Genomic DNA, 16000 nt, shown 5'->3' on the forward strand with positions numbered 1-16000 from the left:
GTACACTATAAACGTAAAGTAAAAGTCAGTTCTGACTTGTGCACCGGTGGCTTGTCGAGCAGAAGAAAAGGAGACCATCTTGTATTCATCTGAGTAGCATCTGCATGTGTCCTGTTTTTTGGATCTCTAAAACTGCTGCAGTTTTATTGATTTTCTTTTCTCTTTTTTGATAAAGATATTTTGACAAATCAGACAAGCAAGTCAATTAATAAAGGTAACACAGTTATGATTGAAATCCCTAATGGATAAAGTCGCTGCCTTGGTTCTTAGTCCCCACTTTTGGCTCAGTGTTAGTGTCGTTGGTCAGCAATGTGTTTGAGTAACCGTTGAAATGTTCTCAATTTGACCACCGCTTCCTTTAGAAGAAGAAATAAGAATAACAAGACAGCAAATATAGCTGAGGAATTATAATTCAACAAAGTACATGAAGTTTTAATGATGTAAATTTTTTATTCTGGTAAAAATTGATGATGAACCTTTGAAACACTTCCATGTTACAGATTTATTACAGAATATTTCTCCACAAAACAATCTGCCATAGTGCAAGGGTGGTGATTCATTACTGTAATATTCAAGATGAGTTTTAAACTACAACACAAAATGTGTGTAGTTCTTATTTAGGACACAAAGTAAAAAAGAGAGGGCAAAATATGAATTGCTTATAATAGGACACATAAGGAAAGGAGGAGTCTGGTTTTTACAAATGAAATTTATTGATTCAGTGCACCATTTCTGATTAGACAGCAATGACTGAATTTAAATAAGTAGCTGAGCTCCAAATAGAGCAGAATAATGTAATTTCTTCATCATTGCAGGGATATAAACTGATACTGAACACTATGTTTCAGGTTTGTGCAGCAGTGTTGCATGGTTTGATTTACACATGTGTGACGCATCTGCAGTCCCGACAGGCGACACATTGTTTTTAATGTATGACCTCTACAGACTGAAGTTATTGGGCAGAGTTAAAAGCCACTGAGCACTTACTGTAATTGATTATTTCCAGAAACAGGACATATTGTGGCCACCCAGCTTGTAGATAATGACAGCTTTATCTGAATGAATGCTTGGAGCTGAACGACCCTTGTCACCCTTCTCTCTTCCCCCCTCCCAAAGTTTAGCACTTTATTCTGGTGAAAAGAATCACACACACAGAGCCTTTAGTTTCAATTTATTAGTCACACTTTTACATTTGTATGTGCATTATAAAGTAATACAGAGACAGTTTGATTAAGATCAAAATCAAAAATTTGCAATTATTATCACATCTTCATTCACATTCACCTTAAACAAATGCAGAACTGCAAATGTGCAAAATGTTTTGATACCTTTGCTTGGGAGAAGACTGTAGATTGTGCTCACAAGCCTCCAAGGTGCTTGGCACAACCATGGACAGAGGATGCACTGCATGGTTAGATCAAGCACAATGGAGTCTTGGGCAAAGATAAGAAAAAGCAAGGCATATCGCCCAAGTCTTACTCTGCAGATTGCCGCCAAGGGTCAGGAAAGAATCTTCTATTTAAATGCTAGAAAAGCTTGAAAAACATATTAGATTTTTCATTGTTTTTTAGAAACCTCTTCTGTGAACATAAGAAGCTAAAATCCTGAAAGAAATTCTAGGTAGTGAGTTTTCTTTTGGTACTTATAGAAGAATAGTCCAGTTCAGTTCAGCACTTTGGCTAGGTAATAGTCAAAAAACCCCTACAGTTATAGAGTTAGGGTCCTATCTCGAGGTTTGACTGGCTAAAACCTTTGGTTATACTTAGATTCTGCAGTTAAAAACATCAGCAGAATAATAAAATAAAGATTAGTCATAGGTTGTGCTCACTGCGGAAAAAAAAAGGGCAACACCCCTCCTGCGCACAAACTGCGTCAAACCCCACCCTCTCTCCCTTCTCGCCAAAATGTTAGGGACATGTCTGAACAAAAAGAAATGTGAAAATTCGCCAACAAATTTTTAAAAAATGCTTGAGAAATGCAAAAAATATTCCCATTATAATTTGTGCAACAGGACTAAGATTCACTAGCTTGTAAGTCAACTAGGTATTTCCCCACTGATCAATGCAAACTGAGTTTGGGTGATCTTACTAAGACTCATCGCGTCTCAGAGAGCCCAGACCCTCGAATTTAGCTTGTAATTGACTCTAAAAGAGCTTCGGTGGCCCACTGACCTCAAGAATTATATCAATATCTCTGCACTCCATCTGTGGACATTGACCATCTCCTCAACGCAAAGACACAACCCGTCTTACATCTTTGTCCTAACTTTGTTATCGGCCAGCGAGTGCAATGTCAAGAGTCAAGATACCATCAAGCTAAGGGAGTTGTTTCCCCAAAAGGTTCCTCAATCTTGTTACCTTCTCCTGAGTCTCTTTCAGCTCCCCGGGGGATGTCTTACTCAAATGAGAAATCGTGGTGAGATAATCAACTTAGAGTTCAGGCAACTGAACCACTTTGTGTGATGAAATGATGCCATAATGAATATCAATGCAGCAAGGAAAAACTCGCAATTCGTAGCGACCAAACGGCGTACGAGTTGAAGTGGTTTGTGTGAGAAACGGTGGGTGATAGCGGTGGACGTTTTTCAGGATGAGCATTTTTCATTGATATGACGTAAAGCTGATGGGATGGTTTTAATGTGCTGATGATTATGACACGATTATGCTTTCTTACCTTGCATTTCCAAGTTTTCAGAAGGGTCATTCTGACAGAAACCTTTCAGGAACTGCTACCAAATCATCTATAAACCTTGATTTTGAACATAAATGTTAGAAAAGAAAAACCATATGTTAAATGCCCTTCTTACTGAAGGTCAAAGCAACCACCCTAATCACCTATCCAGGATTCACTCTAAATAAAATTTAACTTTGGATTTTCAAGACAACTTCTTTCCGAGTAACCAACCTTTGTATCGCTTGGCCTCAGGTTGCTGTTTGGTGATGAAGACGTCTGGATGATCTGAGTAGTGTCTTGGGGTCTTCCAGCTTGCTCTACTGGTGAAAGACTGTCCTGACTGCGTCCTCATCAGCCTTCAAGTCCCCATCTCCTGTGCCCCTCCTTCAATCTAGGAGGGGTTGGCGACATTCTCTTGGGATAGGTGCTATGGCAATGAAGACTTGGTCAATCTGGGATTGGATAAGGGGTTGGTGGAGTTTGGGGTAGGTGGGGGTGGCCGGTTCCGCATTTCATAAATATTAATACAGAGTCCGCCCTCTCTAAATGGGTGGATTCTTAATTTTGTTAGAGGGGGAAGTGCTTTATTCACTTAATGGCTTTTATTAGTGCCCAGTCCTCAACTCTTTCATTAGCTAAAGTGCTGCTATAATTTACAGGGGAAAAGGGGGGGTGGGGTACAAATGGTGTCTGGGGAGGGCTGATCCTGCTGTTGCTGGACAGTAGACATCACGTTCAACCACTGCAGCCTTTACTAAAAAGCAGCTGGTTACTTAGATTCAGTCTTGCTAAAATTGCCATTTTTTTGTACATTGACTTTGAAACATCTTGAATCCTTGTTTCTCAACATTGCTTTGCAACAATTAACAAGTATATAACATTTGGAAAATTAGATGGTTTAAAAGTTGGCAAAAACATTCTCGTAAAACAAAGTCTTCTTGCAATTTATTTCCAGAAAATTTTATATTTCACCCTTCTAGTGTGTAAAGATAAATCCGGGCTGCAAATATGCCTCCAATTGCTTTTGTTTGATGCATTGTTCCCCACATAAAAAGTGTTGCTAAGTTTACATAGCCATTCTTGTTTTTAGTTTTTAGCCTTAAAAAGTTCAGACTAAATAATTTTCTTTCAGCGTTATTTGTTTGAATGTATTTATTCATGACCATGTACAGGAACGTTGTTACAAGAGATGCACCACACCAGACTTAGCCACTGGATAATTTCCATCTGAAGACCTTAAGGCAGATAAAACAATTTGTGTAAACAATGTCACTCAATGCGACATGAATGCAAAGTTGAAAATACTACTCATGCTGCTAGTATAAATTCATCACATACATTTACTCATTCTAATTTAGTTTTCCATTTAAACAGCAAATTAAAATTTATTAAAATGTAAAACATAAAAAATATAACAGTAAACTAATATCTGCTGCGTTGCCAGCACTGCTTGCCTTTGCACCCATTGACTTTATCCACAGAAACGTGGCTTCTCCACCCTCCACGGTGCATGCAGCATACCAACAGCAGTCCCTACCAGAGCACCAACGTCTGATAATAAAAGCTTTATTTTGCTCTCTGGAGTTTTGTTACTTGCAAACAGCTTGCATCTGATGACCCCCAGAACGCATCTGAGCGAATGAACTCATTAACCTGAGTGGCCGTACCCAACAGGAGTGGGGAGCAGGACTACCAGTCTGAATAACTGGCTTCATCATCACTGTCACATAAATCACTTGTGCTTTCAAACAAGTTTTTTTTTACTCCCTCTTCAGCCAAAACTGCAATGTTCGCAGTGACAAGAGTTCTTCATTACATTGTAGAGGCTTTAGCCTCAAATTAAATGATTTGATAATTTAAACTATAATACACATAAAAATGGAACAGTATCAGAAGAAATGACACAAATTCATTTATACACTTACATTTTTATTGTACAGCTTTATGTTCTTAATGCAAGCCTTAACCAACATTCAATATGAACTATTAATGGTGTTGTAAAGGTACTGTGGGTTCTCTCAAGTGTGACGCATTGATGTCACTATTTTAACAACACAGCAAACAAGTTGACCACATGACAGAGGTGTTGTAATGGACACATCTGGCGATATTTGCTGAGCCATACAGTGATTCGAGACCTAGTTCACTTTTTCACCAACTGGATAACATCTTCATCTTCCATAACATGGTCCTTCCCCACTTTCTGTGGGTTGTGTTTCACAGACGAGCCCCACACAAGCGCGCTGGAAGAAAAATGAAAACCATTTATTCTTTGCTAAAATCATCAATTTACTACAGAGTGACTAACGTAATGAAATAGCACTATTTAGGTAAAAAATAAAAAAATCCATCTAACTGCATGTGTCACTGTTGACCCATCCACTCCCTTGAGGATGTTAAATGCTCTGAAGCACTAACACACAGAATGATTGATGACTCTGGCTCACCCATTAGGAGATGCTGGTAAAACATCATTCTGTGTACAAAACTAATCACATGTCCTAAAATAACCAGAAAAACACTAATTAAAAAATGGGTTTTATTTAAGTTAGGAATGCACCAACACCATTTTTTTCAGATCTATAATCCAAGTACTCATATTTGAATGTATCAAGAAAACACTACAAATCTGAGTATAACAATTTCTGCAGAGAGTAACTCAGTGCAGCTGCAGGGTGTGGCAAAAGCTATCCAAGTGGGCTGAATCTGCAGGAGTTTTTCAAATTAATTTTAATTTGGATTTTATTTGTCTGAAAAAATAAAAATCAACAGACACCTGCACGGTTTAAGTGATAGTGCTGCTGAAACAACAGAGTGAACAGAAGGTGTACAAATGCAATGCAGGTGAAGAGTTTGATCAAGAGTGCCTGCAACTGCTTTGGATAAATCCTGAAGCTGCTCTGCATGTAAAATGCCTCTGCAGGATCATCATTAATCTAACTGTGCTGTTGTACAGATGCCAGATACTGGGCTGACTCCAGCAGCAATAATATGACTGCTCGAAACTGTGAAGAATAAAACTCCCTTAAAATAAAGGGAGGCAACTGCCACGTGCATTTTGACTTATTTTATTTTAAAATTAATTGTAAAAATATTTTTAAGCTCTGTTTATGTTTACTTTAATTCTATTTTGGGGTTTCAATTATTTATTCTAAGATTATTTATGCTGTTTCAGTTAAATTTTTCATTTTATCTATATTTGCTCATCTAAACCTAAATGCATTTCTAACTTAAATTTGACATTCACACGTTTTATTGTTTTCTTTTTTTATCTTCTGGTGTTTCCTCAATATGATCAAAGGTCCGGTTCCATTTCCCTTTATCACAATATTTTTATTGGAGCACGGTCCAGTTAATATATAGTATAACATAAATGCAAGGCAATGCTCCTTATGATTTGTGTTCATTTACTGAAATACATTTTCAGCTTATCTGAAATATCCACCGTTTCTGAAATTTGTGCTCTCCGGAAAATTCTACAATATTTATGAAACACATAAAATTAGGTGTAAAAATCTGAAGTACTTACTACTTTAATTCCTTGATGAGATTTTTGTGAATCTTTAAGCAGAAATCCTCGACTGAAGTTCGTCCGTCAGGGAGCACAACAGGAGACGTGTAATCAGGTAGCTGGCCTTTGGGTTTGGTGTAGCTGTAAATCAGAACATTATGCTGGTCCGATTTAAAGGCATCAATATGCAAACATTTTATTATGCCTGCTTTAGTCAGAATCACTACAGAAATATTAGCAGAACAAATCAATCCACTCTTACATGCGAACGAGTTTTAAGTAGTCCCACATCTTCTCCAGTAGGTCATCAAAGTTCCAGCGGTGGTGGGCAGAGATTGGGACGCAGTGGGGCACCTTATAGATGACGTCCAGCTCCTCGATGGAGATCTGGTCGATTTTGTTTAGCACGTATATACACGGGATGTAGACCCTGATGAGAAATGATGGGAGCCTGAAAGTACTTGCTTGTGAAATTAAATTTGACCAAATTTCACGAGGGAAAAAAAAGTATGGCTTTACTAACTGCATTCTGCCTTCCACTTAAGACATGAACTGAAGCAGAGTTTAAAGTAATATTTTAGCTAACCGCAAGACATAACACATCACACTGTGTCACTGACAATTTAATAAAGCTGAGCTAAAATGCAAAAGCACAGCAAAACATAAAATGTACAAATCCTCCTTTAGCAGTACCAACTTATTGTTCTCACACACTATGGAGTTACCTGATCCTGCTCTTATTTACAACAATGCTTTAGTTAATTTAGGTTTGCAGGTACTGGTGATATTATATTTCAGGACCACCACAGCTTTTAGAAGTTACTACATTCAATAACCCACTGGAAAACCTTTACTCTTCTTCATTTTAAGAAAATATCTTTAGATTAACCACTTTGGAACACTGTAATAACTGTATCAACCTTTTCTGGCTAAGTTTCATCCTATTTTGCAAATTAGCTCAAAAAGAGCGTGAAGATTTAACACATCAGAGGTTTAAGTGGAACTGCGCTGCTGTAGACATATTGGAGGACATGAGATTTCAGAGAGCAACAAGCCACACCCAGAGAGAAGAACTATAGAGTGCTCGCTTCGGCAGCTTACCGATTTCCCTCCACCACATCGATGAGGTCATCAGCTGTGACGTCGCTCCGCAGGGTGATGTCGGCGTTGTGGATCTTATACTCCGACAGGATGCTCTTAACCGTTTCGGCATCGAGCTCACTCTGTGTACACTGATGACACAGATAAAAAAGACGGGTATTATGGCATGCAGAAAGATGCAGGAAAAAAAAAAACCTTTTAGGCCTTTAAAAAACCTTTTAAAATGTGCACTGATGAATACTTTTTGCCAATGTAAATCATCCATCAAGAGCACCATAAATACCCCTTAAAGCATGACCCAGAGCCAGTGCCTTTTATGATACTAATATTATTGTTTCTCCTATTTATTATAGTGGTGACCCATTTTACATGGTAAATGGTGTTCTTTTATAAAGTTTATTTTAAAATCTTCATACTCCACAGAGTGATTTACTATGCATTCGTTATCTACCATTTCATGCCAACATTCATGAAGGATTTATGACTATATACACCTCATATGTTATATGCAGTGCTTTTTAATAAAGATATATCAAGTTAAAGGATGTTCTTGATGAAAACCTTTAAAAATAGAAAAAAAGCACAAACGCAACCACCCAATTCAGCGACTCAAACTGAGGTGTATGCATGAGATTTTCAGGTCTGTGTCAGTCCTGCAGTGCAGTGTGAGATGTACTGTAGCAGTAAAGTTGATGCCTCCTTTGTCCTTCTTCTTGAAGCCAATGTTTGGCGGTTGCTTGTTAAGTCGGATGCCAAAGCCCTCCAGCTCGTGTTCTATTAGCTTCTTATGAACAAGAGGCTTTAACACATCGAGAACTATCAGGATTAGATTGCAGGTTCGAGCCACTGAGAGAGAAAAGGAGAAAAGAAAAGAACAGTTTGTGCTGTAGATAAGGAAATACTTTTGTGTTTTCAGTGGATCCAGGTAAAAATATGAAACAAAACATCATCGCTTATATTTTGTATTAGTTTTAAACAGCAGAAACAGTTGAGTGTTTGCCAAAGTTCACCCTGATGGCCATTATTAAATGCTACACTCAATTATAGAGGTATGACAAGAAACAATAATAAAACCGAGCTAACAACAGGTCTTGTTTTATAGTATAAATACACACTCTACATGACAGCTAATCCAGGGTTCCTACACATTTTCAAGTCAAATTTTCATATTCTTCCAAACCTAAATTTTCCATTTGTTAATCTATTTTAGCCTACTTTAAAGTCCACTTTGAATTCATGGCAGGAAGTTCTACAGGAATCATGGTTTTAATATGAAATCTACAAAAATCTAAAACTGGAAGGAGAGATGACAGATGGATGGATGGATGGTTGGATACCACTTTTAGACAATAAGATAGATAATAAAGTCTATATTTACTTTTGCTATACTTATTTAGAACTTAAAAATCAGTTATCAACTTTCATACTTTTCCAGACTGCGTAGGAACATAAAACATGCATGTGCATGCATCTAAATCAACATGGGGAAACATAAATGGCAACACAATTATTCTCATGTTTCTTTAAGGTTTTCCACCAATATCAAAAACCCCAACAGTACCTGCGATGACCTGCCTGCCTCTGCCCTTGCCATCCTTGGCTCCCTCAATGATTCCAGGTAGATCCAAAAGCTATAATAAAAGAATTTAAGTAAAGGAAATGTTCAACTCACATGGACTTCTGCATATTTCCCCCGAATGTGAGGAAAGTAGAAATTTTTTGTACCTGAATTTTGGCACCTTTATACCGAATCACTCCAGGCACTGTTGTAAGGGTGGTGAACTCATACGCTGCAACTTCTGAGTACACACCTGCAAGGTTACTTAGCAGGGTGGACTTTCCTACAGATGGAAAACCAACAAAGCCCACTCTTGCGTCACCGGTTTTTGCCACATCAAAACCTGAAAGTCAGAGAAAACATCAACAATTGAGCTAAGGTTTATAAAAATATAACTATATCTTGATGTTTAAAAGGTAAGCAATTTTATACAGAAGAAAACGAGCCCAAATTGCACTAAAACCACAGTATTGAGATGCTACCTTCTCCTGGTCCACCCCCACTGCCTCCTTTTGGCGTGATCAGTTCCCTCCTCAGCTTTGCTAGACGTGCTTTGAGCAGACCCAAGTGGTGAGCTGTGGCCTTGTTCTTCTGCGTCCTGGCCATCTACAGGAAGAGGAGACACCAGTTTGTATATAAACAGTGATCACCATCAAAAGGACGTTTATTATGTCTTGGACCCAAGCACAAAATCCAAAACAATTCACAGAGATGGCTTAAACTGTGCGAGTTATTTCCTGGTATGAGAACTGCAGTTATTTCAGTGGTTTTTTTTCCCATTAAATGCTGCATTACTATAAAGCACCAAGCTGGGAAAAGAGAGGATGAAGGTATACTTATAAAGGATCATGTAAATATGGTCAAATTTTATCAATAAAAGTAAGTGCATTGCAACACATGCTACAACACAGCAACTTTTTTATTATTACAAAACTCAGCTACAAACAGTTCTTTATTCTGGGTTTCTAATAGTTTCACTAAGTTGCGTTAAGGATCAGTATGATTTAAATTTAAGACATAAACTTAAGAAAAAAAAGTAATTTATAGGCCTCTTAAGTAATCTAAATATAAGCATAATCCACATTGAGGTCTGAAGTGCCGATTCTGATTTAGCAGATTTGTTTCTGATTGTAACACATTAAAGAGCTGGATGCCCGAGAACATGTATATATTTCCATCTGTATCCCAGATGAAACATGAAAAAAAAAAAAACAATATTAATATTGTGTGGGCAAAACATGCTGCTTAAAATTGAACAAAATTGTACTGCTGTTAACACACTTAGATTTTTATTATATAATAATCTCAAATTTATAATTTATTTAAAAGAATTTTTTTATTATCAAGAAATAAAAATAACCAATATAATTTAACAAAATAAACAAAAGGTTTAAATTAAAATATGTAACTGTTCGCCAAGAGTTATGCTACCTTGATAGTTGCTATAGTTTAACGTTGCTTATTATCTGTTTTGCATTACTAGACCAATGCAGTCATTTTCACCTCAGTTTACCTGAAGTTAGTTCACATGTAATGATCAATACTGCCTGCAGAGTCTGCTTTCTCAAACATCGACAGTTATTTTTGAATATCAATATCAGTAGTATTGCGCTGCTTAATTTATAATATATCTATAAGTAAAATATATAAATGATCTAGTGAAAAAAGCCGGGTTGCCAAAAACTGTTCTAGGTGCTAGACTATATAGCTGCTAGCGCTAACAGCTACCCGTTAGCTAAAACGTGACTAACTCAACCGTTCTCAACTAGCATTTTTTTTTTACCTTACCTCATTTTCTATCTCCGCTATTTTGGCGAGTATACTCATTATGACTATGTATCCGCTTCACAATTCACTCTAAATAAAATAATTGTAGAAATTTCACAAATTATTTGGCAACGTTTAGCCGTTTAGCATGCACACGCCACAGAAATGCCGCTGTACGACAGTTCACAGAAAATCTCGCGATGTCAAAGACCACAATCGGTTTCGCGCCCGGCGTTTTGACTCACAGGCCACTGCTTCTGGGCTTATCTGTTTCATCATAAAAGGCAACCTAATTTTGGTTAATTTTGGCCATGTAAGCTCTGCATTAGAGCTGCAGCCACTGCTTGCTAATATGTCAAATATATTAACTATCCGTAACAAGTGCTATTTAAAATATTCATCTAACAGCTAACACCTTACTTTTTTCGCCTTATTGTTCATAAGCTTTGCATTACAAGTTCTTCTAGCGGTTTCATTTATAATTTATTGAATTAACAAGGGGGATTGTCCAAAATGCCATTCCATCTCTTATAAGAACAGTATCTCTGTGAAGAATGCTGTACATAGGCCCTCAGAATGCAAAACATTGCCATACTGCTGGTGATGTTTATCTTTGTCTGTCATGATTTGTCTATAATTTTTTGCAGACTCTGACATTTTTCACATTTTGTTTTGCTGAAAACACTAACCTCAATATATTTTATTGAGCTTATATATTATATACATCAGATTGTGTGCAATTAATTTATAGTTTGTGATTCACTTAGTTACTGAAATAAATAAACGTTTTAATAATATTTTAATTTATTGAATGTGACTGTATGTTTGGTATCATTGTCTGCTGGAAGGTCAACATCTGTCTTAATTTTTTTTTTTTTACCTCTAATAGAGTTTCTCTTCAGGATTGCCCTGTGTTTAGCTCCATCCATCTTCTCAACAACTCTGTTCAGCTTGCCTTTCCTTGCGAAGGAATAGCATCCCTGCAACATGATGCTGACCCTTTGACCATTGTGATGGAGTGTTCAAAATGATTACAATGTTAGTTTGATGCCACATATAGTGTCTTGCTTGTAAGCCAAACAAGTTTTGTTACCATCTGACCAGAGGACGTTCTTCCACACGTTTGCTGCATCCCATAACTGACTTCTGTAAACTACAAATGGGACTTCTGACTTCTATTTAAAAATGACTTACTTCTTGCAACTCTGCCATAAAGGCCAGATTTGTATTTGTTAATCTTCAGAGTTACCATGGCCGTCTAGGGTCCCATAGAACAGCTTAATTTAAACTGAGATTTTAAAGACAACCTATTTACTAAAGAGGTGAATTCTGAAGGAAAGTGTTATATAGGGCGTATCAGAGTAAAGGGGTCTTAATGCACATGCACATCAACAAACTTCTAAAACTGTGTATCATTTTCCTTCAATTTCACAATTATGCAGTACTTTGTGTCACATTCAATCCCAATAAAATACAATGAGATTTGTGGCTGATATGTGACAAAATGTGAAAAAGTTCAAGGGGTGTGCATACTTTTTGCAAGGCAGTATATTTGCTACAATGTATTTGCTACAGTATTTATATTACCAGATAAATAGGAGTCCAACATGTTAACGAGGAGACAAAGAGCCCTGAATTAATTCAGAAGAAATTAAATGTGAGTTAAGGTCATGCCACAAAATCCGATGTGGATTTAAGTTCAAACTTTGACTAGGCCACTCAAAAACGTTCATCTGGTTTATTTTGAGCCATTCATAGGTTGACTTGCAGGTGTGCTCAGGATCATTGTCCTCCTGAATAACCCATGTGCAGCTGAGCTAAAGAACCCAAACTGATGGCCACAAATTCTCTGCATTAGTTGTTATGGGTTCTGTTGTGAGCTCCTGGATGAGTCAGTGATGTGGTCTTGAAGTTATTTTGGAAGGTCACTCCTGGGAAGGTTTTCTAGTGTTCCACATTTTTACAATATGTGGATAATGGCTCTGTGGTATGGTGTGATCCCAAAGCCTTAGAAATGGCTTTGTAACCTTTTTTCAGAGTGGCAGATTTCAATAACTTTCTCATCTGTTCTTGAATTTCTTTAGAACCCGGCACGATGTGCTCCTTTTTTTGCAACATCTTGTCTACTTCATGTTATCGGAAATGTTCTATTCATTTTCTTGATTCTACAGGTCAAGATATTTTCACAAAGGGTGCAAGGTTAGTTTGAATAGTTTTGCTTCTTTAATAAAGTACATAAGAAATCGAACAAATTTGTCAGGGGACAAATATTTTTTCATGGCACTGCAAGCATTTAAACATACAATCCATCTTTTTAAGTCGTCCATCATGTCACACACGGAAAAAGAACACAGGGCTATCTAATTGGGTATTTTTTTTATTTGCTTTAAAATTTAAGTTGCATACAACAGAATCTCTTATTGGTTTCTACGTTGTTAATGTTTGTGGACTGCACATCTGGTTGGTTTATATTTGATTGCTGGCTGAGCTGCTGATATTATGAGAGACCATTAGGTCTTCAATGGGGCCCTTTGCTGAAGTTATGCCTAATTAGTTAATTTCTTTCCACCCCTTTATATGTTCTTGAAAAAACTCAGATTATCTCCATCTCAAGATTTCCAACCATATTCCAATTATGCTGTTTCTAACTCTTCACCTTTTTTCCTGTCATTTATTTATTGTAAGAGGTGTGCTTGTAAATATATAAAAATATGTATTTTTTTTTCAGCTTCAAAAGATAGATAGGGTTTACAATTGTTGTTAGGCATATCTCGTTACCCAGCTTGGAAGACGCAGAGCATAAATAACGCAGGAGAGAAGGACAGGAGTTGAGACACAGCAAGACGTGTGGAATTACTTCATTTATGATCATTCAGCGCATTTCTTTAGACATCTACAGGTCTAAGTGAATGCACTTTATCAGGAACAAAAATAACAAAAAAACAAACAAAAAAAAGAAACAAAATGGGGCTTTGTTGGATTAGACAACACTACAAATTGAGAACTGACAACAATAAACCCATGCCCAAACTACTTCTTTTAATGGGTTACACATGTTTAGATCATATGTCAGCCAGGATTGAAATGCATTCATTAAAATTTAAGTGCAAGTACAGATTTTTGATGCATTCAGTTGAGTTGAGGAGTACATTATGTGCAATGTTAACCCCCCTCAAAAATAGTCATTCTACAGGGGGCACTCTGCAAAGGAAAACCACTATAGTTGATGCTGATTTCTAACCTAAAAGATACGTGTTTCTTTCCTCATTTTAAGCTTTTAACGTTATCTCTGAGCGACATTGTGTTGGGAGTGAATTTGACCTGCAATCTAGTGTCACTTGACTATTTCGTCATACCACCAACATGCTTTCTGTCTGGTTTCTCAGTAGTTTCTCAGTTTGCAGCTGAGTCAAGCCAGCAGAAGTGCTAAGTTCATGAGAAGCACTACTTTAGTGCAATAGTTTCACGCCTGGTAATCTTGACATCTAGAGCTGACTTTCTCTGCATAGAGACGGAGTAGAGTTGCTCTCAGAGCCCCGCTCGAGAGGCCTTTTATCACTAAGGGAAGGGCCATTATTTGAGGTCTATCACCAGAGCATGGATAACATCATCTTTTGAGGTAATAAAAATAAGAACAGCATGAAGTTATCTGTTAAAATGCATCGTCCCCAGAAAGTCAGATTCTGTCATCAGAATTTGGATAATGCTTATTGAAACTATAAGGCTTTACAGTAAATGCAACTTGGCCATATGATGGCAAACGTCTTGAGGGGAGGCATTCCCTGTTTGGACTCTAGCTGCTCTCCGAGGAGGTTGGTGGCGCCGTGGAGGATGACCTCCTCCGTGACACCGACTGTGAGCGTTCAGGGCTGTGTTTGTCATAAGGCTGGAGTTGCACCTCCAGGAAGTCCCTGTGCTGCTGGTTGATGACCTGGCTGATGAGTCCAGGAAGAGCTTGCAAGTTAGTCAGTAGGGTTTCCAGCTTTGTTTCCAGCAAGGCAATCCTCTTCTCCATGTCCTCCCCTCTTTCGTTTAGGTCTGACACCATGTCATACATGATGTTCTGTGTCTGCATTGGGAGAGAGGAAACACACTTGATGCAATCAGTCTTTAAATGTTCATTTTTGACTGCTAAAAATCTAGATAAAAAGACATATTTTACATTTATTTAAACATGTAGTGTATGTTCATTCTGTAAAAAAGAGGAAAGAAAAAGTTATTAAAGTAACTTAAAAGTAATTGAAATATATACTTTTAATGGTGCATTTATTTCCAATTTACGGAATGCACTTAAAAATATCTGAAAAAAGTCCATTCGCATAGTTAAAAAAACAAAGTCAAGGCAAGACAGAAAGTAATATTTCAGTTTTTCCACATTGCAAATATGAGATTTCAAGTCTTACATGTCTTCATGTCTTACATTTTTGGTATAAGGAGAAAGCTGAAAAATGTGGAACTCAAATTAAAAAATTGAAAACGAAATGTAATTACTGTCTAATTAAATTACAACAAAGTAAAAAACAAAAAAACAAATGCAGCGGACAAAGATCGAAGTTCGTTTTACTCTTATTATTTTTAGTTTTATCCCATTTATTTTCTTTTAGGAAACCATTGATTACCCTGAACCAAACACCTGGTTCATCTACACCCAGTCATCTATTGGAAAAGCACTTTCTTGATAGATTCCACGCTCTATAATTTATCTAAAGTCATTCAAAACTCAAAGTGCAAAAGTTTAACAGTAACAACTTTTAAATATCTGTCATGGAAGCTGACTTCTGCCCTCACTGAATTTTAAGCAGAGGAAAAATGAATGGAAGCTCGGAGCAGAAACACAAAGGTGTTTTTTTTATTTTATGGTTAGTTACACTGCAAAAGCCGAAATGAAATACATCATATTAACAGATTTCTAATAAACTGAGCTGGATGTATCCCAAAGTAACATTTCACAGTCACACAGCAGCAACATGCCTCACTTCTTGCATTCATCCATTTCCTATACCGGGATAAATGCTGCAGGGTTTGCAGGCGTTAGTGAATTCTTCTAGCTCTCAATAGGTCAGAGGTGAGGCACACCCTGGACAGGTTGCCAATTCTCCACATGGCACCTTGTTCCTTCCAAGTTAAAACCTGTTAATGATGCATATTGCTGAACAATGGTGTTTGTTTTTTGATTTGTGTCAGAACACAAACACTGTAACAAATTCTAACCTAGTCTGTTGAAAACTCTTAACAATAACATGCTTAACCCCTTCATCTCAACATATACAGAAAGTATAACTCTGTGATTTAGAGTTTATTACAGTTAAAGTAACAGAAGCCGACTTTAAACTTAGATGATTAACACAATGCTTAGAAAACTCAACCAATCAGAAATAGTTAGCAGACTC

At 37.1% G+C, this 16000-nt stretch overlaps 2 protein-coding genes across 7 annotated transcripts in view; both read right to left on the bottom strand.

Annotated features, from left to right (window-relative positions):
• Nucleotides 1-4581: 4581 nt before the first annotated feature.
• On the bottom strand, nt 4582-10806 carry drg1 (developmentally regulated GTP binding protein 1). The gene is made up of 9 exons (XM_047371782.1): nt 10632-10806; nt 9326-9449; nt 9011-9186; nt 8847-8916; nt 7962-8131; nt 7286-7416; nt 6447-6614; nt 6203-6325; nt 4582-4916 (listed from the first exon to the last, which is right to left on the bottom strand). The coding sequence occupies exons 1-9, from the start codon at nt 10668-10670 to the stop codon at nt 4817-4819; spliced, it is 1101 nt and encodes a 366-aa protein (XP_047227738.1). The 5' UTR covers nt 10671-10806; the 3' UTR covers nt 4582-4816.
• Nucleotides 10807-12969: 2163 nt separating this feature from the next.
• kcnn2 (potassium calcium-activated channel subfamily N member 2) overlaps nt 12970-16000 on the bottom strand; it is a 43875-nt gene continuing 40844 nt past the window's right edge. For 3 of the 6 annotated variants that reach the window (XM_047373636.1, XM_047373637.1, XM_047373635.1), the window contains one exon: nt 12970-14679. In XM_047373636.1, coding sequence (XP_047229592.1) covers nt 14404-14679 — 276 coding nt within the window. In that variant the 3' untranslated portion in view covers nt 12970-14403. Of the gene's footprint in view, nt 14680-14772; nt 14803-16000 lie in introns of all 6 variants that reach the window. The other 3 variants (XM_047373638.1, XR_007039447.1, XM_047373639.1) reach the window with 3 other exon arrangements.

This window comes from Girardinichthys multiradiatus, chromosome 8 (genome assembly GCF_021462225.1).
Source record: "Girardinichthys multiradiatus isolate DD_20200921_A chromosome 8, DD_fGirMul_XY1, whole genome shotgun sequence".
NCBI lineage: Eukaryota > Metazoa > Chordata > Actinopteri > Cyprinodontiformes > Goodeidae > Girardinichthys > Girardinichthys multiradiatus.

Bases quoted from the DNA above. Each gene is read 5' to 3' on its own strand.
- drg1 (XM_047371782.1), bottom strand. From the start codon at position 10,670: ATGAGTATACTCGCCAAAATAGCGGAGATAGAAAATGAG. The intron at 8,917-9,010 runs GTACAAAAAATT...CTTTTATTATAG, and splicing joins ATAAAGGTGCCAAAATTCAG to CTTTTGGATCTACCTGGAAT. The intron at 8,132-8,846 runs GTACTGTTGGGG...TTTCTCTCTCAG, and splicing joins AGGCAGGCAGGTCATCGCAG to TGGCTCGAACCTGCAATCTA.